Here is a 25,865-nt window from a genome sequence, read left to right on the forward strand (position 1 = left end):
CTCAGCATGTGGGATCATCTCTGATTGGGGGTCGAACCCATGTCTGCTGCATTGGCAGGCAGATTCCTTATCATTGAGCCACCAGGGAAGTCCCTAGGTATTCTGAATTTATTCTGGATACAAGTACTTTGTTGGCTATGTGATTTACATATATTTTCTTCTAGTCTGTGGCTAGTCTTTTTCTTAATACATGACTTAAAAGTGTTACTTTTTTACTAAGTATATAAATATATACTTATTTATATACTTATGTTTTTATATACTTATTTATATACTTATATTTTACTTATTTATATACTTATTTACTTATTTATACTTATACTTATTTATATACTTATATTTTACTAAGTATATATATATAATTTTTTTTTATTAAGTGTATCAGTTTTTTCTTTTATGGATCATGATTTTGGTGTCATATCTAGGTCATTTTTAACTCAACATCAAAAGATTTTTCCCCTTGCAATTCCCTAGGGAAGTCCTCCCAATGTAGGGGGCCTGGGTTTGATCCCTGTTTAGGGAACTACAGAGCACATGCATGTTGTAACAAAGATCCCAAGAGCCACAACTAAGACCCAGCACTGCCAAAATAAATAATTTTTTTAAAAAAAAGATTTCTCTCCTGTTTTCTTCCAGAAATTGTGTAGTTTTAGCTTTTTTACATTTTGGTGTACAATTCATTTGAATTAATTTTTATGTATTGTGTGAAGTAAGGATCAAAGTTCTTTTCCCACTATACATGAAAATTTGGGGCTTCCAGGTGTAAAGAATCCACCTGCCAATGCAGGAGATGCAAGAAACATCGGTTTGAGCCCTGGGTCTGGAGGATCCCCTGGAGTCGGAAATGCAACCCACTCTGGTATTCTTGCCTGGAAAATCCCATGGACAGAGGAGCCTGGTGGGTTACAGTCCATGGGGGCGCAAAGAGTTGGACACAACCGAGTGACTTGAGTAGCAGGAGCACACCTGTATATTCAGTTATCTCAGCACTACTTGTGTAAAAAGAAAATTACTGTTTCCCCACTGAATTGTTTTAGCACATTTGTTGAAAATCAAATGACCATAAATGTTAGAGTTTATTTCTAGGCTGTCTTTTGTGTTCCATTGATCTATACATTTATCCTGTGCCAATACCACACTGTATTCATTATTGTAGCTTCATAGTAAGTTTTGAAATCAGATAGTGGAAGTCTCAGAGAAGGAAATGGCAACCCATTCCAGTGTTCTTGCCTGGAGAATCCCAGGGACAGAGGAGCCTGGTGGGCTGCTGTCTATGGGGTTGCACAGGTTGGACACGACTGAAGTGACTTAGCAGCAGCAGCAGCAACAGTGGAAGTCTGCCCCTTTCACTTTTCTTTTTCAAAACCTGTGGTGGATTCATTTTGATATTTGGCAAAACTAATACAATTATGTAAAGTTTAAAAAAAAAAAAAACTGCTTTGGGTATTCTGGTTCCTTTGCATTTCCATATAAACTTTAGAATCCAACTTGTCAATTCTAAAAAGAGAAAGGACTGCTGGGGTTTTGATAGAGATTATATTGAATCTGTAGATCAATTTGAAGAGAGAACTGTCATCTTAACAAGTGTTCAATTTATGACAATGGTATACTTATTTACCTGGATCTTTGATTTCTCTCAGCAATGTTGTGTAGTTTTCAGTGTATAGGTCTTGAATTACTTTCATTATATTTATTTGGATTTTTCGTATACTCTTGTAAATAAAATTGTTCTCTTTAATTTTTAGATTGTTCGCTGATGGCATATATATTTATTTCTGTATGTAGATCTTGGTAGACTTTATTTAACGCTCCCATTTTGTCATATGTAAAAAGGAAATACCTGCCTAGCAAGATTCTGTGCAGAATAATATACATAAAATTTCAGCAGAAGGCTAGAAATGAAACCCTCTTTCTCACATACACACACACACACACAATTCAATCACCTAAAATGTGAGGTCACATTATTTTGAGCAAAGTGAAATGATCAGGATGAGGCTGGTACAGAAGACATGAGCATCACCAAGAGTATTATATCTGAATTTGCATAATCAAGGGGTTTTACTGCATTTTCATTAGTGTAGCAAATAGATGTTTGTTGATATTTTCTAACATCTGCATGTACTGATTTTATAATCAGAACAACAAATGCTACTTCTTAAAAAGTAAAAATTAGTAATCCATTACATTTCATAAAGGGCAAAAGTAAAAGGACACAGAAATGCTTGAATTCAATTTGCTGAGACCAATTAAATATACTTCCAGGAAAACTGCACAGTACTAGCACTCAGGCCACAAAAGTTGGTTTTCTGTCGCTTAGTCATAGCTGACTCTTTGGGACCCCATGAACTGCAGCACACCTGGCCACGAAAGTAAGATGTGTAATTTATGAACCACTGCAAAGTTCAGCAGGCTGTGGTACCTCAATGACTACAGAAGCAGATGCAAGGAAGACAGATTTCCCTGTGGCCTTAACCCATCCTAAATTCTCAAACTTCCAACAACTATGGCAGTTTTATTTTGATTATTTTCCCCCGCAAATTTTGGCTGTTCAGCTTGTGGGATCTCAGTTCCCCGACCAGGGACTGAACCCCAGGCCACCACAGTGAAAGCACAGAATCCTAGCCACTAGACCACCACGGAACTCCCATATTTTGACCTATTTTAATATACTTGGTTTCCACTTAAGATTAAATTTAAATAAGGCATTCTTCGTCTTTATAAAGTTTGAAAACTACTGATAAAAGAACAGAGTGAAACTGAGAAGCAGTCTAGTATCAGATCAGATCAGATCAGACACTCAGTCGTGTCCGACTCTTTACGACCCCATGAATCGCAGCACGCCAGGCCTCCCTGTCTATCACCAACTCCAGGAGTTCACTCAGACTCACGTCCATCAAGTCAGTGATGCCATCCAGCCATTTCATCCTCTGTCGTCCCCTTCTCTTCCTGCCCCCAATCCATTCCAGCATCAGAGTCTTTTCCAATGAGTCAACTCTTCGCATGAGGTGGCCAAAGTACTGGAGTTTCAGCTTTAGCATCATTCCTTCCAAAGAAATCCCAGGGCTGATCTCCTTCAATAAGGACTGGTTGAATCTCCTTGCAGTCCAAGGGACTCTCAAGAGTCTTCTCCAACACCACAGTTCAAAAGCATCAATTCTTCGGTGCTCTCACATCCATACATGACCAAAGGAAAAACCATAGCCTTGACTAGACGGACCTTTGTTTTCAAAGTAATGTCTCTGCTTTTGAATATGCTATCTAGGTTGGTCATAACTTTCCTTCCAAGGAGTAAGCGTCTTTTAATTTCATGGCTGCAGTCACCATCTGCAGTGATTTTGCAGCCCAGAAAAATAAAGTCTGACACTGTTTCCACTGTTTCCCCATCTATTTCCCATGAAGTCTAGTATAGACACGTGAAATCGTGTCTATATGTGTCTATACTAGACTAAACAAGCATTTATTGTTACACTAGACACAGTCTAGTACAGACACATGAAATCGTGCATTTATACAGATCCCTCCGATTCCAGTCCAACCCATCTCGTCCGGGATTGCCGTTAGTTAGGTGAGCCTCACTGCTCACCACTTACCTTCCAGCAGCACCATATTGCTTCACACCCCTATTGTACCTGTTTGAACCTAGGCTCTCAACTTTGAAATCGGGCAACCCTATTTTCAAATACGGCCCTGCCAACGAAGACTTACGTGATCTGGGCCTACCCCCGTCTATTTACATGTCTAGTTAATACATGTCTAGTATAGACATATGAAACAAGTAACAATAAATACTTGTTACACTCAAAAAGCATTTATTGTATGAATGACATTAATCTATTTAAAAATGCCATCATATTTGAGAGGAGTTCGGAAACCCCGAGCTCCTTCGGAAACCCCGAACTCCTGCGAAGTCTTAGAAAGCAAGGCAAACCGCCTGGCAGCTCGGCTACCGTTATTGCCCACCAAAGTGTCGGGAACAAGACGCCCACAGGCAGAACCCGGAAGGGCGGCGACCCTAAAGGCGGAGCAGGCGCGGGAGCCGGGCTGGCGCCGTAGGTGGGGCCTCGGGCTCCTTTTTTTATTATTGGAGTGCACCACTGCCAGTCTCGGCCTCCTTCCTCCCGTCCCCGCCTCTTCCGCTCAGGCAGTTTGTTAGGTGGCGGGTGAAACCCAGCGGTTACTTCCGGTTGGGGGAGAAAAGTTAGACCGAAGGCGGGGCCAGGAAGAGGGAGGAGGAGGAAGAGGAACGAGACGGACGGTGGGTGCTCTAGGTTGTTCGGTAGCGGCTGCGGCTCCGGCTCTCTTCCGGGAGGACGATGGACAGCCAGGGCAGGAAGGTGGTGGTGTGCGACAACGGCACCGGGGTAAGCGCTCGGCGGGGAGGCTGCAGCGGCCCCAGGCCGGGGCGCGGATGTGCGAGGAGCGCGCGGGCCTAAAGCGCCCGGAGCTGCATCCCTGGGCCCTCTGCCGCCCGGGCCGAGGGGCGCTGGCCAGCGCTTTCTACCCGCTTGGGTGTGGGGCTCGAGCGGGCTGGACTCCTTAGTAGCCCCGAGCTGGGCACTCCCGCAGCTCGGGGTCAGGACGGCGGGCGAGGCCGGCGATGGATGGGGTTCCCACCTGCTACCGGGCCGGGGCCGGCCCAGCGCTCTAGCCGCAGGAATTTGGCTCGAGGGCTGGAGGGGTAAAAGGCTAGGCTTGGGCGTTGCGAAAGGGCTTCATTCTCCAGGGTCGCCGGTGTGTAAAAAGGAAAAAGACCAAGAGGCCTTGCTCTTCCTGTAGAGTTGAAGATACGGAACAGGAGGCAGGAAACGGGTTTAAAGAAAAAAGGGAAGTGCTGTCATGCAATGAACCTCAGTCCTTTCGCAGTGTTTGAGGCTTTTGTTGTTTTGTTTTCTTGTTTTCTGAGAGGATGGAAGGCCAGATCGGTTGTGCATCATTTACTTTTTGTTCTCCATGCTGGATATTTGGCCCAGGTGCAGCCCCCCAGAGACCAATATGTTTCCGTGGTTGATCTTGATCCTTTAAGGCCTAAGTATTAATTCCACTAACCTTAGGGAAGTTAATCAGTTTGGGTACCCCTCCTCCTTTTTTCCCTTATTGGCAGACTTGTTGGTTAATGTTAGTATTTAAGATCCTAAAATGCAAATAATTGTAAAAATCAGAGTAAAACACCGATTTAGACATTATTTGAAAGTTGTTTCTTTCAGTCGCCCCTCCCCCAATTAAAAAAAATGTATTTTAGGCAGCGAAGTCATCAAATTAGAATACAGAACTCTTAGTTATTTTGGGTGAGTTGTGTGGTGATCACTTCCCCCTGCATTACAGCAATTTCTAACCATTTTCAAGCTGCAGTATTTTGTCACTTTATCCCCTTCCTTCCATAAATGTAATATATAAATTAAAATAGATTTTGCATGAACTTCAAGTTACTTTGGAAACTGGATCGTTGAGGGGAAAAAAGAGTTGATATTCACCGCCATAATACTGCCTTTGATTGAATTTTTACAAGCAATGATTATACTAGCTTTATCTGAACTAAGTTGAAAATGGATGAGAGTAAGAAGAGTGTTACCATTTTTTTTGGTGGCTCAGATGGTAAAGCATCTGTCTACAATGCGGGAGACCCGGGTTCAATCCCTGGGTTGGGAAGATCCCCTGGAGAAGGAAATGGCAATCCACTCCAGTACTATTGCCTGGAAAATCCCATGGACAGAGGAGCCTGGTAGGCTACGGTCCATGGGGTCCCAAAGAATTGGACACAACTGAGCGACTTCACTTTCACTTTCATACAAAATAGCATAGTACTTAAAAAGAGGCAGCTTCATCACCACAGAAACATTTAAAAAATTTATTTTCATTTATGTGTGTGTTCTTTATTAAAGTTATTTATGTGTTCACAAATGTGTATGTGTATGTGAAAGTTTTGAAGGGATTTGTGAGAAATTTATGTTCATCGTGGTTATCTGTGAGACTAGGGATAAGAGTAAGGTCAGGTGGGAAGGACTTCATGACTCAGTTATTGGGAAAATGTTCTTTGTTTTTTAACAAACCATGTAATGTTAAACTGTCTTTAAATGAAATTATAAATGTGTTCCTTTTACAGTTAAAACTCACTTTAAAGGTGCTTTTTAAAAAAAAATTGGCCTAATTCCACCCCCCCACCCCCCCTACCCCCCTCACCCCCCGTAGTCTCAAATTGACATCTAAATAAATGTAAATCTTTAAAAAATTGATACTAATGTATTTTTTTGTGACTATGCCAGGTTTTTTTTTTAGAAATTGAAGTCAGTTATATTTTAATGGATTCCTCCTCTTTGAAGGATAGTGAAACCAGTTTTTGTAGTATATGTTTTTTCATAATATTTAATTAAAAAAATTTTTTTTTCTCATTCTTAAACTTTTTTTTTGGGGGGCTTTGTGGCATGTGGGGATCTTAGTTCCCTGGCCAGGGACGGAACCCACACCCCCTATAGTGGAAGCAAGTCCCATAATTAGTTTTATGTTACTGTTTCATTAGCTTGTTAGAAAACTCATTGTATATCTGATTAGCCTTATGTCTAATCTATAATTTAAGAATCTTGTTCCTTAAGACAAAAGATAAGTTATTGTGACATAAGTAGAAAAGTGTAGTTAATTCAAACAAAACCTTGTGTAATATTTGGCATTGTATTTCTAGTTACTTTAAATATCCAGATTTTCTATAGGACATGATTGACTTCATGAAGAAACTTCATGAAGAAAGCTCTGATGTAGTACGTAGTCAAGAATGCTATGATATTTCTGAAAATTTAGAGAATTAGGAGCCACTTAGAGTCTGTATTTCTTTTTTTTTGCTGATCACTGGACTTTATTAAGATGAAATCACTGATAATTACACAGAAATTACTTGCCTAAGCCAAAATCCTTGAGATTCACATGAACTTAGTTACACAAATAAACATCATGTTCAAAACTATGAGGAAATATCCCAATGCCCAGGTGATGAAGGCTGGGGTGAACAAATATGCACACTTATTTCAAGCTGTTAAACAGTTTGTGGGCCACACAGGGGTCCCTTGCATGCAAGAAGTCCAAGAGCTCCTCTGTGCAGTCCTCCTCTGTCTGTGACCTGGAGGATACACGCTCATCACAGAGCTCGAGCCGCTCCTGAGCCTTTACACATTTCTCCAGCTGCTCGCATTGCTCTCTCACTGTTGTTAGGGGATCCACTAATTCCTCTTCCTCCTCTTCCTCCTCCTCGGGATCTCCGGACCCAGTCAGCATCCTTTGCTCGTTCTCTAGCCCCATGTCCGGCTGCGGCTCTGGACTCAACACAAGCAGCAACAGCGGCACCTATTCCACTTCAGTATCAAAAAGCGAGTCTGTATTTCTTATACTTCATAGTCCTCTTGATTTTATTTAGGTACCTGAAGGTCTAATGATTCCTCTGTGATTAAGAAGATACTAAAATTTAGTTTCTAAAAATTTATGAGAATAGTTGTTACTGTAAAGCAACTTGCCTCTTAACACATTTTAGGTTTTAAAATTATAGGCCATTTGAGAAGTTGATTTTTTTTTTTTTAAGCCTCTCTGGCAGGCCCTAAATGGAAAGCCCTAAGGGCAGATGAGTTCTTACCATCACACGCCAGATTGTGGTCCTGCTCCTCTACCTCTCCAGCTCCCAAGCTGACCAGGGCCTCTGTAGGGCCTCCTAGAGGAGGAAAGCTCATCCGATTCCAATACCTTATGCACTTCATCATCATAACCATCCAAACCTAAAATGGAGCCTGTATAAACCGCCACCTAAAATAAAGCTGGGGAAAGTGGCCAGATAGGTGAAGATGTGGAGATCTGCTTCAGCGTAGGTGCCTTTCAAGGGTTGGGCCCAGGCCCCTGATGTTGTGTATTTTCTTGCCAAACTTGGGTGATTTCATCAACATTGAGTTGGTTTACCTACAGTGAAGACTTCTGGAGCACCTGCTGTGTGACTGTTATAATTTTTAGGGTCCAGTGATACAGAGTAGCTGGTAGTGTTAAGATAGTTACACTTTTTTTTTTTAATTGTACTTATACAGTTCACATTTGTAGTTGATTACAGCTTGCTTTATCAGGCTTAAACAAATTTATATGTTGGATTTAGGAGTGTTTGAAGTAGAACCAAATCAAAAGTAGTTTAGCCCTAGAAAATGCTTTGGAATAAAGAGAATAAATATTTTGGTGATCTAAGATCAGAGTAATCACTATGCAATTAAATTATTATATCAGTGCCATTTGTTTAAAATAATAAAGGAAAAATATAAATTAAATAAGCCCAAATGAAGCTTTATAAATCCCAGTTTGTTTTTTGAGGGGAGAAAGATACCTTTAGAGCAAATGTACAAGGGCTTTTTTTTTTTTCTTGAAAGAAAATGATATTGTTCATGTTCTTACCATTTGATGACTCAGTGGGAAGTAAGGGAGCCTGTTTAAACCACAGTGCTATGAAGAGGAAACTATATATGGTAAAGTCTGTTTCTTAAACACAGCCTTATTGCACACAGTGAGAGAACTAAGTCACGAGGTCTTAAATGATTGAAGTGAGGGGAGGTATTTCACGAGTTAAAATTATGCCAAACAAGTAGTTTAGAAAAGAATATTTTCTTTGTATATTATTACCTTATGGTTTAGATCTTAAAAAAAAAAATACTGGCTTTTTTGCAAGAAAGGAAATGCCAGGTTGTCTGCTGGTTATATATGACTGAGAAATAGATCACTGTAATTATATTCTTGTTATTTTAACTGCTACTGTGTTGACATCTGAAATAATGTGATGTAGCGCGGCTATTGCCATTTTGACCAAACACTAGTTCGCTGTAGGAATTCTAGCACTGGATTACTGTGGCAGCATCTACTTCCAATAAACTACTGCTTAATCAGAGTAAATAATCTCATTAATTAGTGATTGCTGTCTTTAATTTGAACTAAAAGCCAACTTTCCATTTTTTTAATAATTTTTACAAATATTTATTTTAATTAATGCATTTATTTGGTGGCACCAGGTTAGCTATGGCACATGGGATCTTTAGTTGTGGCATGTGGAATCTAGTTTCCTGACCCCTGGTCTCCCTGCATTGGGAATGCAGAGTCTTAGCCACTGGACCTCCAGAGAAGTTCCTTCATCTTTTAATGAAGCACAGGAATAGTAGTTCGGAGTTATTTTTATAGTTTTAGGAATTCTTAATTTTTGTCTTCTTACCTTAGGCACTTGGCAAATATGTTGTCCTGTGAAATATGCTGGAACAAGAATTTTACCTCCCCAGCCTCCTGACTGCCTGGGGGGGGGGTGGGGGGGTGGGGATGGGACAGACACGACTTGACTTAGGCTCCATCCCAGGCTCCTCCTCCCACCTTCACCTAGTGTTAAGATTTCTCAGGTAAATCATTGGTTTGCATTTAATATGCTGAAATTGCCTTTACAAATGTGTAGATTCTTTTTTTCATTCATTTTACAATTTTCTTTAAGAATGTTTATACTCGTGGACACTTTTGTCTCACCTAGTGTGTTTATCTGCTCATTATGTCACTACATAAAAATTTAATGTGTACATTGTATTTGTTGTTTATATTTGGAATATATGTATAAATTATGACTAAAGCTGATACTTGTCTGGTGGTCATGACATTTTATTTATGTAGAAATATGAATATAGTGGCATAATGAGAAGAGATTCTCTGGTCTTACATCTGATTTCAGTTCACATCAAGTGAGCTGGCTTTTGACTTAAGGACTAGAGAGTTTGATTTAGAAGAGATGAGTGTAAGAGGTTTTTTCCTTTTAATTTGAATAGACTAGAAAATACTAAGTATTATTCTTTATCTGCTGCAGTTGTCGCTCCAGCTCTTTCTGGGTCAGATTGATAAATTATTTGGGAAGATATTGTGGAAAAATGAACTAACACTTCTGAATTCTGTTAAACACTTTTTTTTAGGGTGGGAAGTATATTGTTCTTTGCTATCAACCACTATTCAAGTAGAAGTAGGTATGAGTAAGCAGGATATCTATTGCATATGCCATCATATCACACTAACTTCAGCCTTGGAGGTAATCCAGAAAGAATCATATCATAGTTTTAGGTTTTAGAAAACCTAGGTTCAGTGGCAAACTGAGCAGGACTAGGTTTTGTGGGTTTGGAATAAAGCCTATTTGAATGGTATATTTTATGTAAATTCTAAAATGTGAACATGAATGAGGGGATATGAATTCAGGTGGTATTGAAAATGTGCAATTTTTAAATTTTAGACAGATTTTTTTCAGACTAGTAGCTTCAGTCTGCTGAAGACATGATTTTAACATATTTTTTTAAAGTACTATTTTTAAAAGACTTGCAGTTATGCATGGCAGAATGTACTAGGCTATTTATAATTAAATGTGGTTCATCAACATCATTTCCAACAAAGGTATCTTTGAAATAGAAAAAATTTGTATTTTAGAGGGTTAGTCAGAAGTCAGTGAGTTTCAGGTTGTTGCTAGCTTTTACCACCATCAAACAAAACAGTTCCTTGTATGTAACAGCTTTCTATGCACTTTTGTGTTATTTCTGTCATATGTCACATTCAGATATTGTTTTTCTCCTAAATTCTTCTAAGAGAATGTGGTGCCAAATCCATGGAACAATAGATTGTCTCAATATTGAACATATTCTCTATATTAAAATAATCATAGTATTGTACTCTTGAGTCAGCAGCAAAACTTCATTTTTATTGATCAGTTAAATAATACGCACCTGGTATGCGTCAGACTCTGCTCTAGGTGCTTGGGATTCATCAGTAGACACAAAAGTGTTTGCACAGGGTACTGTACCTTGCACGGAATCTTGTTAAGGGAGTGGTAGAGGTTGGTGACAGCCCCTCTCAGATCGCTTCTTCCTCCCACCCTGAAGTTTTAACTGCCTTTCCTGTAATGGCTGCTCTTAAAAATAAGGCTAAGCAGACTGTATTACTGATACAAGCATTAAAAACCCTTGGTTCTATTTTCAGTTTTACTGTAGTCATTAAATCTCCTAGTGTATCTGTTTCTTATTCATAAAGTGGAAGTATTATTAGAATCAATGCTACATCCTCATTGGAGAAGTACACTATCTAAATATGAACTTATGTCACCTGGTATTACTAGATGTTTCTCTAAATATAAAAATGTAAATAGCCAAAAATGCCTAATAAATGTTTATTTTAACTTGATGCTGGTCCAGATGCCATTTGATTTTCCCATTTTGGAAAATAATGTTACTTAAGTGAATTGCCAGACATGAAGGAAAGTCTGCTTTCGTTCTGTCCATTTTCTGACATTTCTTTTAAAAATCCTTAGCATTCTTTGAATGAATTTGTCCCTTCCTTGCTGTGCATCAAGGCAGCAGGTTCCAGCATGCACTGCTCAGCTTAGGTCCTTTGAGGCTTTCCCTAAGCGTTAACCAGTCAAGAAATGGGAACTCCAGTAGTAGGTCCATGAAGGAAACAAATGGAGGATATGATAGACCTGGTGATTACTTTGGGTAATTTGAAAGCACCAAAAGTTTAGAATATTATATAAATGCAAAGCAGTACTTTTCAGATGCAGTTGTTAAATGGATAATAGTGTAAATACTTTGACACTAACCCACTTTTTACTGTTCTTTTCCAGTTTGTGAAGTGTGGATATGCAGGCTCTAACTTTCCAGAACATATCTTCCCAGCTTTGGTTGGAAGACCTATTATCAGATCGACCACCAAAGTGGGAAACATTGAAATCAAGGTAATATTTTATTTATTGATAAATGAGGAGCAAAACCTACTGAAGTGTTCTTTGAATTAAGTAGTTTTAAGATGTTGATGCCTTGAAAAGCAAAGGAGGAGGGCCGAATTTCTTATATTTTAAATTTTTATCAACACGTGAAGAAAGGTACAGAAACTGAAAGTAATTTCGTCTGACTTTAAGTGTAGCCATTACTCTCTGAATACAATAAAAATAAGATTTTTATGTTGATGTGAATGCTGTATTAGTGACTTAAAGCCCTATAGTATAATTTTAAAAGAAATCAGCCTGGTATTTTTATGTCTTTCAATTTCATATATTTGTCATTCAGGGTTAGTGTCTCTTTGGGAGCTGAAACTTCTTACATGTTCTCATGGCCTGATGCCCCTACATTTTTATATAGCTAGTCAGGAAAAACAGAGTGTGCATCTTATTGGTTCCTTTTTTCACCAGTATAATAACTGATTTCCATAGTGTGCAGGAGGAAGCTGTGCAAGTCTTTATTTGACCTTGCATCATTTATCTTAGGACAAGGAGAAGGGCGGGAATGTTGTCATGGCCTACGAACCGTTCTTAACATGAGATTGGACCTTAATAGATTTTTATCTTCTATTAAAGGAGGTGGAAATCAAAAGGGAGTTAACAATATTTTAGAAGGGGGAAAAAAGAACAATCAAAAGTCAGTGGTTACCACTTGACTTAAAATCTTCAGATAGCCTAGGGATTAGGTTAGGTAATACGAAATGTAGTAGAATTTAGAAGCTGTTTTATGAATCATTTGTGAACAGACTAGCATCGTTGGTCCTATCTGGACAGTCCTTGACAAGACTTCAGAGAGTGTGTTAGGTTCTAAGTTAAGGTACCCGTCACTGGGACGTTTGTTTGAGGTGTCTAGAAAGCTGGTAATAGATAGTAGACATTTGCTGCTTAAGAGCTCTCTGCTGTTGGGACCAGAGGATTGAGTTACATGATGAATAAAAATACAAACTGAAACTTAGGTTCTGTGATAATGTTTTTAAAGACTTAAAAGAGTGAATGATTCTGGCCTCTGTTTTATTACAATCAGAAGGGATACTCAATATGAGAGTTTTTTGGTTTGGGTTTTTTTTTTTTAGGGTCTTTTGGGAATTTTATAGAATCCCATATTCTCTTTTTGTTAACTCCTTTTGTTCTGATTGAATTCCATCTTAAATGAACTCAGCTTAAAATTTAGCTAGTAATAGTGATAAGGATAAAGATTTTTAATAATGTTGAAAGTCACGTTTATTCAGTATCAGCCTTTTAAAGAAGAATGGTTTTTGAATATTCTTTATGGATAATAACATTTTTGAGGTATTAAGCTACATCACATAGAGCTATTTTTATTGTCTAGCATAGTCACAAATAATTACTTGTATTTTTCACTCCCACTTTTCTTGCTTTTTAAGGGGAAGTGATAGAAATGAGTCTAGCTGATACAAATAAGACATTTTTGCTAAGGAATTCCCCAGTAGCATTTGCTTGTATGGTTTGTCAGTCTGTTAAGTTGGTTTATTTCTGTTCAATCTGCTTAATCTTTTTAAGTCTTTCAAGTTAATTTGTTCTTCCAGTAGAAAACAGTGAAAGAAAAGAGAACTGTGTCAAATTTAACTTGACTACTAGAGCTTGGAAAATCACTCTACACACCCTTTACCTATTCAGCTAGACCTTTTCTGCTGTTTATTTTCCTTAATTAAGGTACTTAAATTCAGTAACAAATGAAAGAAATTTGACTTTTTTGGAATACCTATGCCTAGTGGATTGATTTATACTTTTTGTGTCTTGTTACCTAAAATGTGGTAGACTGAAAACTGGAAATTTAAATTGTTTAATGAGTTAACTTTCATTCAGGAGGTAATAACTGTCCGTGTTAATTTGGCCCTAATTATTAACTCCGTAAACTGTAGTAGTACTGCATCTGCCTCGACCTAATTTGTCTCTATTGCTTGTATGTTTAAAAATTTCAGTGAGGATTTTATTTAGGCCTTTTCTGACTCTCACTTCTACCTTCTCTCTCTTCACCTTTCTTGACCTGTTGAAGTAGAATAACAAAAAGATGGTAAGTGAGGTTACACACATGCTCTCTGTTTGTTTTCCACTTTTGCTTGGTGGGACAGTAGTTGTTGTTTTGTGTCCCTTTAGTATTGGGGAGGGGGGTGATTCCATATTTTAATTTCTAAGTACTTTGATTTTTAACCTTTTTCATTGCTTCAATTTGGTAGCAACTAATTAAGTCCTATACTCTCCTGATTGCATACATTACAATGGACCAAACCAGAACTAATTACTAACATAGTTTTGAATTGTTTTCCTTGTGTTTTTTGTAGATGAATGTTACAATTAAAATGGAATGTAGTGTGCATTATGTTAGAAACCAAGTGGCTTTCTTTAGGATGTGTGTGATCCAGAAAAGTGGGGTGAAGCTGTTGCACTTGGATCAATTCACTTTACTGACCACTGTTAAATTGAACATTGCTTGTCATAGCCTATATATGTATATATTTGCATCTGGTACAGTATCATATGTGTATTTAATAAACTAGGTAAGATTGTAATGTGCCAATGAACTATAAATAGTAAAGGAGAGAAAAAGAGATTGATTTGTTTCCTGTATTATCCTTATTTATGAGCAGATTTTACATTACCTGATTATAAATAAGAAAAAGGTCAAAGTCTTGTAAGACTTTTCCGTTGACAGTGGATTTTCCCTCTAAATAAAAACCATTGTGCCTTTTTCATTTGAACTAGAACTAGACACATCCCGGCAATTGAGTCTTTTATTATATTTTTCTGTGATAGTCTTAAGTTTTTCTATAGTAGATATTCTCATTTGTTTTTAATATTATTTGTAAGTAACTTTGACAGAGATAAATATCAGGCCTTTCTAGTGATAAGTATTTTAGCTAGTAACAGTAACTAGTTAAACTAGTGGCAAGTTTTCTTTTGAATAAACAAAAACATGGAAAACTGGGAATTACTCTATCTCTGAATAAAAGATCATACATTTGTCTTAAAATCCTAAGGAGAGTAAGAAAAGAGGGTACTTGCAGAGAACTCTTTAATGCTTTTTATGAAATTTCTTTCTTAGGAATTTAATTGTGGTTTTAGAGTATATTTGCTCTGATTTCCAAGCTGAGGTGATATTGTTCAGAATGATTCTTGGCGTATCTCATCTACACTGCTTGCTTTTCATAAAATATAAATGCCTTTAAAATGGCATCTCAGACAGTTACTGTAATTTTTCATTTTTTCAGATAACAGGTGATGGTTTAGGCTTGAGGTCCAGTGATGAGGTGGGTGGTAAAAAAAAAAAAAAAAACAAGGCCTGATCTGATCGCTTGTAATTTTGATCTTGAAGATGAAGGCAAGTTCCATAAAACTCTTAGCATTTTGGAGTTTGGGAAGTTGAAATGTTCTGGGGAAAACTATGTTTTAGGATTTTTTGGAATAAAATTTTAGATAAATTTTTGAATTAGGTAGCTTGAGTTACTCAAGAATGTTTGCACTAATTTGACAAGTTAACACTTGTTTTCTTCCATTTTAAATGTCCTTTTTGTTCAGAGGGATGGTAAGATACTTGATGCCAGATGTTTCTTTCAGTTAATTCTTCATAGTATGTGTGTCCTAGAAGTAGACACATGACACTTTTGAGTTGGTATTAGATCAGACATATGTAGGCCCCTATTCTTGCATGGAATAAGAACTAAATAGTCAGATGTAATTAGACCAGATTTATACTAAATTTGTTGAAATATAGTTGTGAATATGTATCAGTGATATAAACCATCTTAATTATCTAATCTATTACTACCTTGTATAACACACAGAAAGATACATTCCAGAAAAAAGTAACTAACATTATATATTAAATTATATTGATGGCCAGAAGTCATATAGGTATTTGGAGATACAGATTCCTCCCCCTGACATTTTATTATGAAGTATTTGGAATACACAGCAAAGTTAAAGGAATTTTACCATGAAACCCATACATCCATCACCTAGATTCTGACATTAATGTTTACTGTACTGATACATCACATATTTATCGGTTTATCCATCTGTCCATCAGTGTAGCTTGTCTTTCAATGTATTTGAAATTAACAGTATTCTTTTCCCTAAGTAATTCAACAAATGCATGTCATTTACTAGAGTTCTCGAATATAAGATTTTTAGTTTTTCATTTTTGTATCAGATAATTCTAAATAGTTAATATTTAAGAAGTTTTGAGTATTAAGGCATGGTACATTAATTTTACATGAAATTTAGTTGCAATAGAAACATTTTAGTGAATATTTCTAGCATCTGCTTTAACTTTGTTTTTCCTTTTTGTTGCTTTCAGTGGATTTTCCAGTGGTTTTCTTTTTTTTTGGTTGTTGTCTTTAAATAGAGTTCTCACCCTGGTTTCTTTCTTATCTCTTTTTTAAAATAATTATTTAAAAAAATTTTAAAGTCATATATTTATTTAAACTTCTGTTTTAAAACATCTTAAGATCTTACAGCAAATAGCTATTTTTGATACTAGCATTTTTTAAAAATTCATCAATATATGTTTAACTCAGGATTATTTAGTATTTTGACTAGCCAATTTTTAAAGTAAGCTTTAATTCTGAGACATCATTAGCCTTATACACATAAAATTTGACTTTTGAAATGTGGGTCATCTTAAGTATGTGCTCGTTGAAGACAAGACTTGTGAGTATTCTGCTTCCTGGGTGATAGCATAGTTTTCCAGTATTATACTTTAAGATTGGAAATGTCGCTTATGAGATAATTTTAAAGAAGAATTTCTTCTCTGTATCTTAATTTTTTGTATTTCTACAAATTATCTTTCATCTTGGTGAGGCACATATTGAAGCTTAATTTCAGTTTTAATTGAGGCATATCTAGGTAGATGTTTGTGAAATTTACAAGTTTGTGGTGCATATATCCATTATTACAGTATAATAAAAATCATTTTATTTTTTGCTTCTCATTATGCTGTATGGTACTACACTTATCATTTTGATATTTAGTACAAAGAAATGTGCTGCATGCGTTGAGCATTTTTCTACAAGTTTTTTTCCCCCTGATGTGCTATCTCACATATCACAGGCCTTATTTTTTGAACATTTGAGCAAAAGAAAGAGATGAAACCTCATACAAACCCCTCCAAAATATGAAAATGTGGGGTTTATTTGTGCTAATACTCTTCTTTTGGAAACATATTTATTAAAGGTAAGGTCAATTTATTGATTTAAACCACATTGTACATAAAAACTTATTTATGATTAAGATTTGCAAGACATTGTTCATTAAAGAAGAGATCGACTTTTTAACTTGTGGAATGAAGAAATTTATCTGAAAGTGCCAGAAATATTAAAATTAATTATTCCCCAGTTTTCCAAAATATAAGAGGATAATTTTCTGATGGTATTTTATGCAAAAATTTGGTCTAAAGCTTTGATATTATAATTTTCTAGGATCTTATGGTTGGTGATGAGGCAAGTGAATTACGCTCGATGTTAGAAGTTAATTACCCTATGGAAAATGGCATAGTACGAAATTGGGATGACATGAAACACCTATGGGACTACACATTTGGACCAGAAAAACTTAACATAGACACCAGGAATTGTAAAATTCTACTCACAGAACCTCCTATGAACCCAACCAAAAACAGAGAGAAGATTGTAGAGGTAAGTTTTTAGATGGGTTGTGCATATATGTTTCTGTGATGTGATATTAAAGCAAATTTTTTTGTTTTATCTTACCTTGTTGAGAATAAAGGAAATAAGAATAATTGTTACTTTCTCCCAGATCCTGTTTATTGAGCACCTAAGTATATGTTAGTCATTATAAGTAGAATATACCAGTAAACAAAGCCAGAATCCTGCTGCTATGAAATTTACCATCTAGCAGGGGAAAATAGACCCAAAAAAAATGAATTAATTGAATGGTTTATTAGAAGATACTAGATGCTGAAGGAGGGGTGGGAAAGAGTAAGGGAGATCGGACATGTAGGAAGGCTGCATTTTTCATAGGTTGTGGTAGTACGTATCTGTAAGGTGATATTTAAACGGAGGGAGTTAGCCAGTAACTAACTGGGGGAAAAGCATTCCAGGCAAAGGGAGTAACCAGTGTAAAGGTCTTGAAATGGGAGCAAGTGTGGCATATTAGTCAGCAAGGAAGCCAGTGTGGGAGAGCAATAGGAGATGAGGTGGGAGAAATAACGGGGCCAAATCATCTAGGGCCTTGTAGGCTCTTATAGGAAATTAGATTTAAACTCTGAGTGAAATGTAGGGCTGTTACAAGGAAGAGCTATTACAGATTGAGGTTTCTGTGGCTGCTGTGTTGAATGTAGAACATAAGGAGGCAAGGGTAGAAGAAAAACAAGTTTGGAGACTTTTTCAGTTATCTAGACACCCAGATAATGATGGTTAGGATTAGGGGTAATAGCAGAGAAGGTAATGGTAAGTGGCCAGATTGTGGCTCTGTTTTGAAGGTAGGGCCAAAAAAAAATCCTGATTTCTTAAATACATGTGATAGAGAGGTAACTCTGAAAGTTTCACTTGAGCAAAGGCTGAGAGTAGAACAGGATTTGGGAGGGAAATTGATCAGGAGTTCAGTTTTGGACATGTTAGGTTTCCTCTAGATATCCAAGCAAAAATGGTTATATATATAAGGTCAAGTTCAGGAAAAAAGTCTGAGACTGGAGGCATAAACTTGGGAGTCACGAGGATGAGATAATATAGTTAACCAAAGAAGTGATAGCAGACAGTGGGGGAATGCTGAGGGCCAGGGAGATGGGAGGGCTTGGGAAGGGAGGTGGAAACAGTAACGAGGTAGACAGTTAAAGAGCAAAAAATCTACATTCTTAATACTTTAGATGGGTAACTTTTCAACAGTTATCTTTCATTTTGTTATATATGAGGTAGGAAATTTTAATTACTTTGGATGTTATTAGCTTTCCAGATACTGCTTAATGTAAGTAAATGTTTTGTTTTACTCATTGACTATGTTGAGATGTTGATGGAAATTTTAGAAAAGATTTAAAATTTTTGTATTTTCAAATTTTGAGATTGTGGTTTTAGCTACAGAATCCATATCATTTCTTATGGTTCATTTTTTTTTCCCCTCCTAGCCACCCCTGAAACTATGAAAGATGGGCTTTATTGTATTTATATTTTAATTGTGCTTTGTACTCTAAATGATTTATAGTTACTAATAGTTTGTAATGGATAAGTGGTCATTTATAATTGCTCTTTATTTTTAGCAATGCATTGCAAAAACAGAGTGCAGAGATATTTTTGTATTGAATCAAGAGGTTACCAGACAAGGAAACCTCTTTCAAAAAAATAATACAGTAGCAGAATGGAAACCAAGTTTTCTTTCAAGTGAAAATTCAGGGAGATGGCTTTTGCTATGTAGTGGAAAACACCATATCTGTCATCCACTAACTAACTATTTGACTAGGACAGATATTTTTTTTAAACTGAAGAAATTACAAGAATTAGTCTTACTACACACTCTAAGGACTCTTCTTAGTTCAATGCTCTTTTTTACTTGTAAATACAAATTTCACTATGATTGATAATGCCCCATTTTAATCTCATTCAGAAAGTTGTTTCTGATCTACAAATACTTCTTAATGATCTTATGAATAAAAACACATTTGACAGACTGTCAAGTTGATAAATGCAAATACAGTTGATAAATGCAAATGACCTTTGAACAACACAAGGTTAAGGGTGCCAGTCCTCCTCAGTCAAAATTTGTGTAAAACTTTATAATTTGCCCTCTATATCCCAGGTTCTATATCCCTGGATTCAGCTGATCTTGGATTATGTGATGGTGTAGTATTTATTTATTGAAAAAAACCTTCAATTAAATGAACCTGCACAATTCAGAACAACCTGTGTTGTTCAAGGGTCAGCTGTGTACCAATTTCATCCCTGTAGCAGGGGGATAAAGGATGATGGAATAGAATACTAGTCAGAAAATTTAGTTGCTTAATTGATGAGTTTGTGTTTCAGAGTTGTAAAATTTATTAATTTATTAGGATTAAATTTTTTTTTAATTTAGTTTTATTGAAGTATGATTGATTTACAGTGCTGTGTTAAGTTTCAGGTATACAGAATAGTGATTTAGAGGTTTTTTTGTTTTGTTTTGGCTATAGCATGTGGGATCTTAGTTCCCTGACCAGGGATCATGCCCCCAGCAGTGGAAACACAGAGTTTTAACCACTGGACCACTATGGAATTCCCCAGAGTTGAAAAAATTTAAACTGTATATCATTCTCATTGTGGTCAGTTGTAAAATTTCTAAATATCAGATATTCATAGTGGTAGTCTGCAGTGCCAGTCAGTGAATGCTAACTGTGGATGACAGAGAAAATCCTACGGAATATTCCTGGCCAACCTGCGATACGGACAATGAGCAGCATTGTGAGCAGAGAGGATGTGAAGGAGCTCCTCATCCCTGCAGTGGACCTCAGCACAGGGTGGGGCGCAGACTCAGCAGCTGAGCAGCTTCTGAATCTGCCAGCATTCAAGAATTGTTTAGTTTTATTTCCCTGCTGTACCGTTTATTACCTGGAGGTAGAGCCACAGTCTTGCTTAGCCCAGGTTGAGGGAAAGGGATGGGAAGGTTGGCAGTTAAGTAGTTTGTATAGTTTGTCTTTGAATTAAAAGACATTTCCCTTAAGGGACATGCGTTGAGAAGGTCTTGTTCAAAAACAGAACACTTTGTTTCACTCTAATCTGCCATTAGTTAAAAACTCTCAGAAATCTTTGCTTTGTAGCACTTAAGAAATGGTTGGGGACTCTGTGTATTTAAAAAAAAAAAAAATCCGTCCTCAAAATTGAGGCTGTCTGACAGCAGGACTTTAAAAGAGGCAAGAAACAGCTGAAGAGAATGGAAGATTCTTTTGGGTCCTTTGATTCTATTTTGATCAGCTAATCCACTCTGGCCATCAAGAAAGCATATATTAATATATATATATTACATTATATGTATAATGTAATTTCTAAATACTAATGTTTTCCCTTTCCTTTTGCACTTTCAGGTAATGTTTGAAACTTACCAGTTTTCTGGTGTGTATGTAGCCATCCAGGCAGTCCTGACTCTGTATGCTCAAGGTAGGTGAAGCTTAACTTTCAGTATCATTAATTCAGCACACATTTGTTACATGTATTTTATGTCGGAGGAATTTGATTTCTCAGGAAGTTTTAAGTCCCAGAAAGCTCAGTTTCATATATTTATATTTATTCAAATATTCCACAGTTTGTCAAATAAAATATACACATTTTTATTTTCTTTACTAAACAATGAAGGACTTAAGAAACTTCTCAGTTTTTTTTAGTAAGTAGGAAGTTTCTTCTTTTAGGCTATTTAAGAAAATTTTTGAAGGGAAAAATGAACATGGAATCTGTCCTCATAATTGTCAAGAGTTTAAAAAAGCCAGAAAGGTCCATATAAAATTATCTTTGTCAAATACATAATAGATTAAATATAAAAGAAAAGACAGACGTTTGAGAGTACCTTCCCAACTTCTGAAGTGGGTTTAATGGAGGGGACCTATTTATCCTTTGTTTTCTTGATACTGCCATTAGTAACTGCCTCCATATCTACTGGGAATAAAATAGTAGCCATGTAGGGAGAAGTCTGTATCCTGATGATCTTGTGGAGAACTTATGAGGCCATCAGATACGTGCTCAGAGCCTGTTGGGCACTTAAAATGTAAAGATCCCTTAAGAACTTAGACTCTTAATGGGGGAAAGGTACAGAAATTGATTTAGCATGTCAGAGAAGGTTTCTGAAGGAGGTGACAACTGAATGTCAAGCCTTAGTACTTACGTGGTCTATGACAGTACAGCCAACCCTTGAACAGTGCTGATGTGAACTGTATGACTCCACTTACACGTGGATAGTTTTCAGTAGTAAATACTACAGTACTACAAGGTCCATAGTTGGTTGAATCGGGATGCAAAGGGCCAGCTGTAAGTTATATGCAGGTTAACCCCCACATTGTTCAAGGGTCAGTTGTGTTAGGAAACAGATTTTAATATTATGGTGATTCATGTGATTCTACACATGGATGAGTAAAAATCGCTTTGTCAAAATACGTACTAGGTTTTAAAGCTGTCTTTACTACTTCATGTAGATAACTAAGAAAATACCTGGGGAGAATTAAATTTTTAAAGAGGCTTTATTCATTCACCAAGTGTGGCATGAGCTTGGCGTTCTGTTTAGGACAGAGGATAAGGCAGTGAGTCAGCTACTCGATAAGCTACGTATGGTCTCCTTGCCCTTTAGTCCATTATAGCCAGGGTCTGAGGAGCTAGTGTTTGTCTGCATCTAGGAAATTGTGTTTCTTTTTTTTTTTTTAAGTACATTTCAGAATTTATTTTAGAAAATACTTTGGAAAAATAGACATTAAAAATTTTGAATCTAAGCTTTGAAACTGGTGATTCCAGTTAGGGGGTGGAGATGGGACACTTCTGCCGAAATGAATTTTTGCTTTAATTGAATAAAATTGACCTTAACAGATATTCCTAGCAATATTCATAAATTTATTTCTGTCCAAGGAGAAGGTATCCTCTCTTAACTCCTGATATTTAGCTGCTTTTGTTTAAATATTTAATTCATAGTTTTGAGAAGTGATAATCCAGTAATTCTAATCAAAAGAACTCTTCAGCCTAAGAGAACTCTTCACTTTGCATAAAAACAAGGTGGCTAAAAGCTACCAGTTAAATCAAAAAAGTAAGAAGCTACATTTGGAACAAGGAAAGGTTTTTGAATAAGAGAGGTGACATGGTGATTCAAGAAAGTATATCTGACTGCATTTTGTGTACAGGATTGAGGGGAATAACTGGAATTATGGAGTCTGAGTTAGAGGTTAAAATGGTCAGGGAGGGTATGAATGAAAAGTTAAGAACTAGATTGAGCTTTAAAGAATCCTTCAGAATTGAAGTAGAAAGAGTGAGTAATCTAGTGCTTTAGTTGGTATTACTGGGAGCATTTTTGGATTAATGATACTGTGGATTCTTCTTTCTTGCAATAGAAAGTCTCTTGTTTAAAAGAAAGCAACCTTAAGAGGCAGTATGATTTTTTTATGAACATTGCAAAATCAGTCAAGGAAAAACAAATTATATGAACTTAGTCAGAGATGGTTTGAATAAATGTGTTCAGAGATAAATTAGATGTTTTGTGCATAATAAGAAAGAGGGAGAGTCTATTCAGGGATGGGACAGTGATAAAATAATAAGCTTAAGCAACTGTAGATAATGCATATTCTGGTTAAAAGTATCATTAGACTTAAAAACTGCTAGAAAATGTGATTTAGAAAATTTTTTTTTACCTGAATTAACTCTGGCACAAAAGGTGAAACACTTTCAGTCATTTGTACTTTTATATATTTTTTAAAATTTCATTTTTTTATTATTATTTTTGTTTTTGGCCATACTGCACAGCATGTGGGATCTTAATTCCACACCCCCCTGACCAGGGATCAGACCCATGTGTCCCCTACATTAGAAGCATGCAGTCTTAACCACTGCACCATCAGGGAAGTCCCCATTTATACCATTAAATAGCACATAATGAGAAACAAAGAGACTTTCCAGGTGGGGCTAGTGGTAAAGAACCCACCTGCCAGTGCAGAAGATGTAACAGACATGAGTTCATCCCTGAGTCAGGAAGATCCCCTGGAGGAGGGCATGGCAACCCACTCCAGTATTCTTGCCTGAAGAATCTCATGGACAGAGGAACCTCGTGGGCTACAGTCCATAGGGTCACAAATAGCTGGACACGACTGAAGCGACTTAGAACGCACGCACTCGCAAGAGAGAAGATAGCTTCTTTGCTGGTCTTTTTTTAAAAAGTTTAACTGACAGTGTCTTTCTTGATTTTGGTGAATAATTGAAGTGATTCTTTGGCTAGTCAAGATGAGTTATTCTCAGATTTCTAGCTATTTTGTATCAACAGAAATTTTCCAAACAGCAGAGTTTTGAATATACTATATGACAAAAATAATAATAAAGAACTAGATTATTTCAGCAGATTCACTATTAACTTGTGTAATTACCCTTCACAGTGGTTTTCATAAAAGTTATCCATGATACTTCAGAGAATTTGACTTCAGGGGAATTCAGGGATCAAGATTAAAGTTAGGATTAAAGACCATGTTGTGTTTTTCAGTCCTCAGTCTGAGGGTCTGTTTCTTCCCATCACTGGGGGAGCACATGATTGGACTAAAGGTCTCACAGGAGGCATGTGAGAGAACACTGACTTCAGTGTCTGTCTGTTAGAAATAAACTGCAAAATAAGCAAATAATAAAGAAATGCTAGCTTTTAGACCATTTTGGTTGGTGATGTTTCTAATCAATTAGTAAAGAAGCCAGCATCTTTGAATATTGAAATACTTGAAATTTGCTGGCTTTGATTTCTGATTTGGCTTTTTGTTTACAACTTCATGATTCTTCTACAGGTTTATTAACTGGAGTCGTGGTGGACTCTGGAGATGGTGTGACTCACATTTGCCCAGTGTATGAAGGCTTTTCTCTCCCTCACCTTACCAGGAGACTGGATATTGCTGGGAGGGATATTACCAGATATCTTATCAAGGTAAGCAAAAGAGAATATCATGGAATTAGATTTTGTAAGTTTGTATATATATCTACTTAAAATTGAATGTATCACCTCAGGATTCTAGTGAATCTGCACCACCAGAGAAGTGGCCCAGTACTTTATTCATATAAAAATCTGTATGAGATTCACACACATGATCTCTTGTGTACTAATGAGAGTTCATCATTACGTAATTATAATTTGCCTTTCCTGAGGAATGGGAAGAGAGGTATGTTAAAGGTGGAAGAAGACTCTTAAGACTTTCTTGAACAACTTGGGCAGCCTTTCAGCCGTAAAACCCTCTTTGAACAAGATGTATATTAAAAATTATTTGTGAATGTAATTAGTGATGATATTCTTTAAAACATTGCTAGATAAAGTATACATTTAGGGCCACTCTTTGGAAGCATGTGTGGTTTTTGTAATGTGGGGGAAAGATTTAGAATATTGTCTGTTCCAGAACTCTGTATTTAGTACATTCTCTCCAGGTCAGTGGTTCTCAGTCAGGGATGCTGCTGCTCCTCCAGGGACACTTTGAAATGCCTGGAGACATTTTTGGTTGTTAACATCTTTGCAGGAAGGCTGCTAAACATTCTGCAATGAACAGGGCATCCCCCACAACAAAGGATTATAAGGTCCAATATGTCACTGGTACTACTGTGGGAAGACTGTTCTGGGTTGCGTTAAGTCTTCGTATTGACATTGGGTTAGTAATAATATTGGTAATGAGAATTATACTATCATTCTAAGCCAGAATTCTGTTTGAGGGTGACTGCCAAAGTATTGCCCAAAAGTTTTCTTTTGACTGTAAACACAAAGATCAGAGGATTTTTAGTTTTTTATGTGAAAAGTCTGATTTGTTTATGATGTATATCGTGTGTGTTTTGTTTTTCCTGTCAGGTTGAATTCTCATTTTTGTTTGTCTATTTAATAAATACTATTGCCCCTCTAATATGTGTCAGTCATATTTCACAATTATGGCATTGACTGAGTAAATTGCAGATTATAGGAATCCAGTGCTAAAATATTATTTATTAATAGATATTTTGCCTATTTATTATTTGTGAACTGTAAATTCTGTCACTCCCTATGAAACTTTTCTGTGAAAGTGAAATGTAAACTCTTTTATGGTGAGTAATATTCTCCTTTCTGAAATAGTAAGAGCTAAGGTTCTGCTGTCCATTGTATTTGGTATTGATGTAACATGCTTAGCATTAATCCCTTTTGTGGACTTGAACTCACTCAGATTAATTGTGGACTTAACTGCTGTTTTTTTGTACCAGCTGCTTCTGTTGCGGGGATATGCCTTCAACCATTCTGCTGATTTTGAAACGGTTCGCATGATTAAAGAAAAATTGTGTTATGTGGGATATAATATTGAGCAAGAGCAGAAACTGGCCTTAGAAACCACAGTATTGGTTGAATCTTACACAGTAAGTATATCCAGTGTATGATATATATATATGGTTTTAAAGTGGGCGACAGTGACTGT

At 36.6% G+C, this 25,865-nt stretch overlaps 2 protein-coding genes across 3 annotated transcripts in view; one reads left to right on the forward strand and one right to left on the reverse strand.

Moving 5' to 3' along the window:
- Positions 1 to 4,160: 4,160 nt before the first annotated feature.
- ACTR2 (actin related protein 2) overlaps positions 4,161 to 25,865 on the forward strand; it is a 37,791-nt gene continuing 16,086 nt past the window's right edge. The window contains exons 1-7 of one of the 2 annotated variants that reach the window (XM_055540484.1): positions 4,161 to 4,364; positions 11,636 to 11,746; positions 13,809 to 13,823; positions 17,227 to 17,442; positions 20,811 to 20,883; positions 24,234 to 24,370; positions 25,657 to 25,806. In XM_055540484.1, coding sequence (XP_055396459.1) covers positions 4,317 to 4,364; positions 11,636 to 11,746; positions 13,809 to 13,823; positions 17,227 to 17,442; positions 20,811 to 20,883; positions 24,234 to 24,370; positions 25,657 to 25,806 — 750 coding nt within the window. In that variant the 5' untranslated portion in view covers positions 4,161 to 4,316. The remainder of the gene's footprint in view (positions 4,365 to 11,635; positions 11,747 to 13,808; positions 13,824 to 17,226; positions 17,443 to 20,810; positions 20,884 to 24,233; positions 24,371 to 25,656; positions 25,807 to 25,865) is intronic. The other variant, XM_055540486.1, reaches the window with a different exon arrangement.
- LOC129623256 (cytochrome b-c1 complex subunit 6, mitochondrial-like) lies at positions 6,835 to 7,362 on the reverse strand. Its single transcript, XM_055540487.1, has one exon. The coding sequence runs from the start codon at positions 7,285 to 7,287 to the stop codon at positions 7,012 to 7,014; it is 276 nt and encodes a 91-aa protein (XP_055396462.1). The 5' UTR covers positions 7,288 to 7,362; the 3' UTR covers positions 6,835 to 7,011.

The sequence above is a fragment of the Bubalus kerabau genome, chromosome 11, assembly GCF_029407905.1.
Source record: "Bubalus kerabau isolate K-KA32 ecotype Philippines breed swamp buffalo chromosome 11, PCC_UOA_SB_1v2, whole genome shotgun sequence".
Lineage (NCBI taxonomy): Eukaryota > Metazoa > Chordata > Mammalia > Artiodactyla > Bovidae > Bubalus > Bubalus kerabau.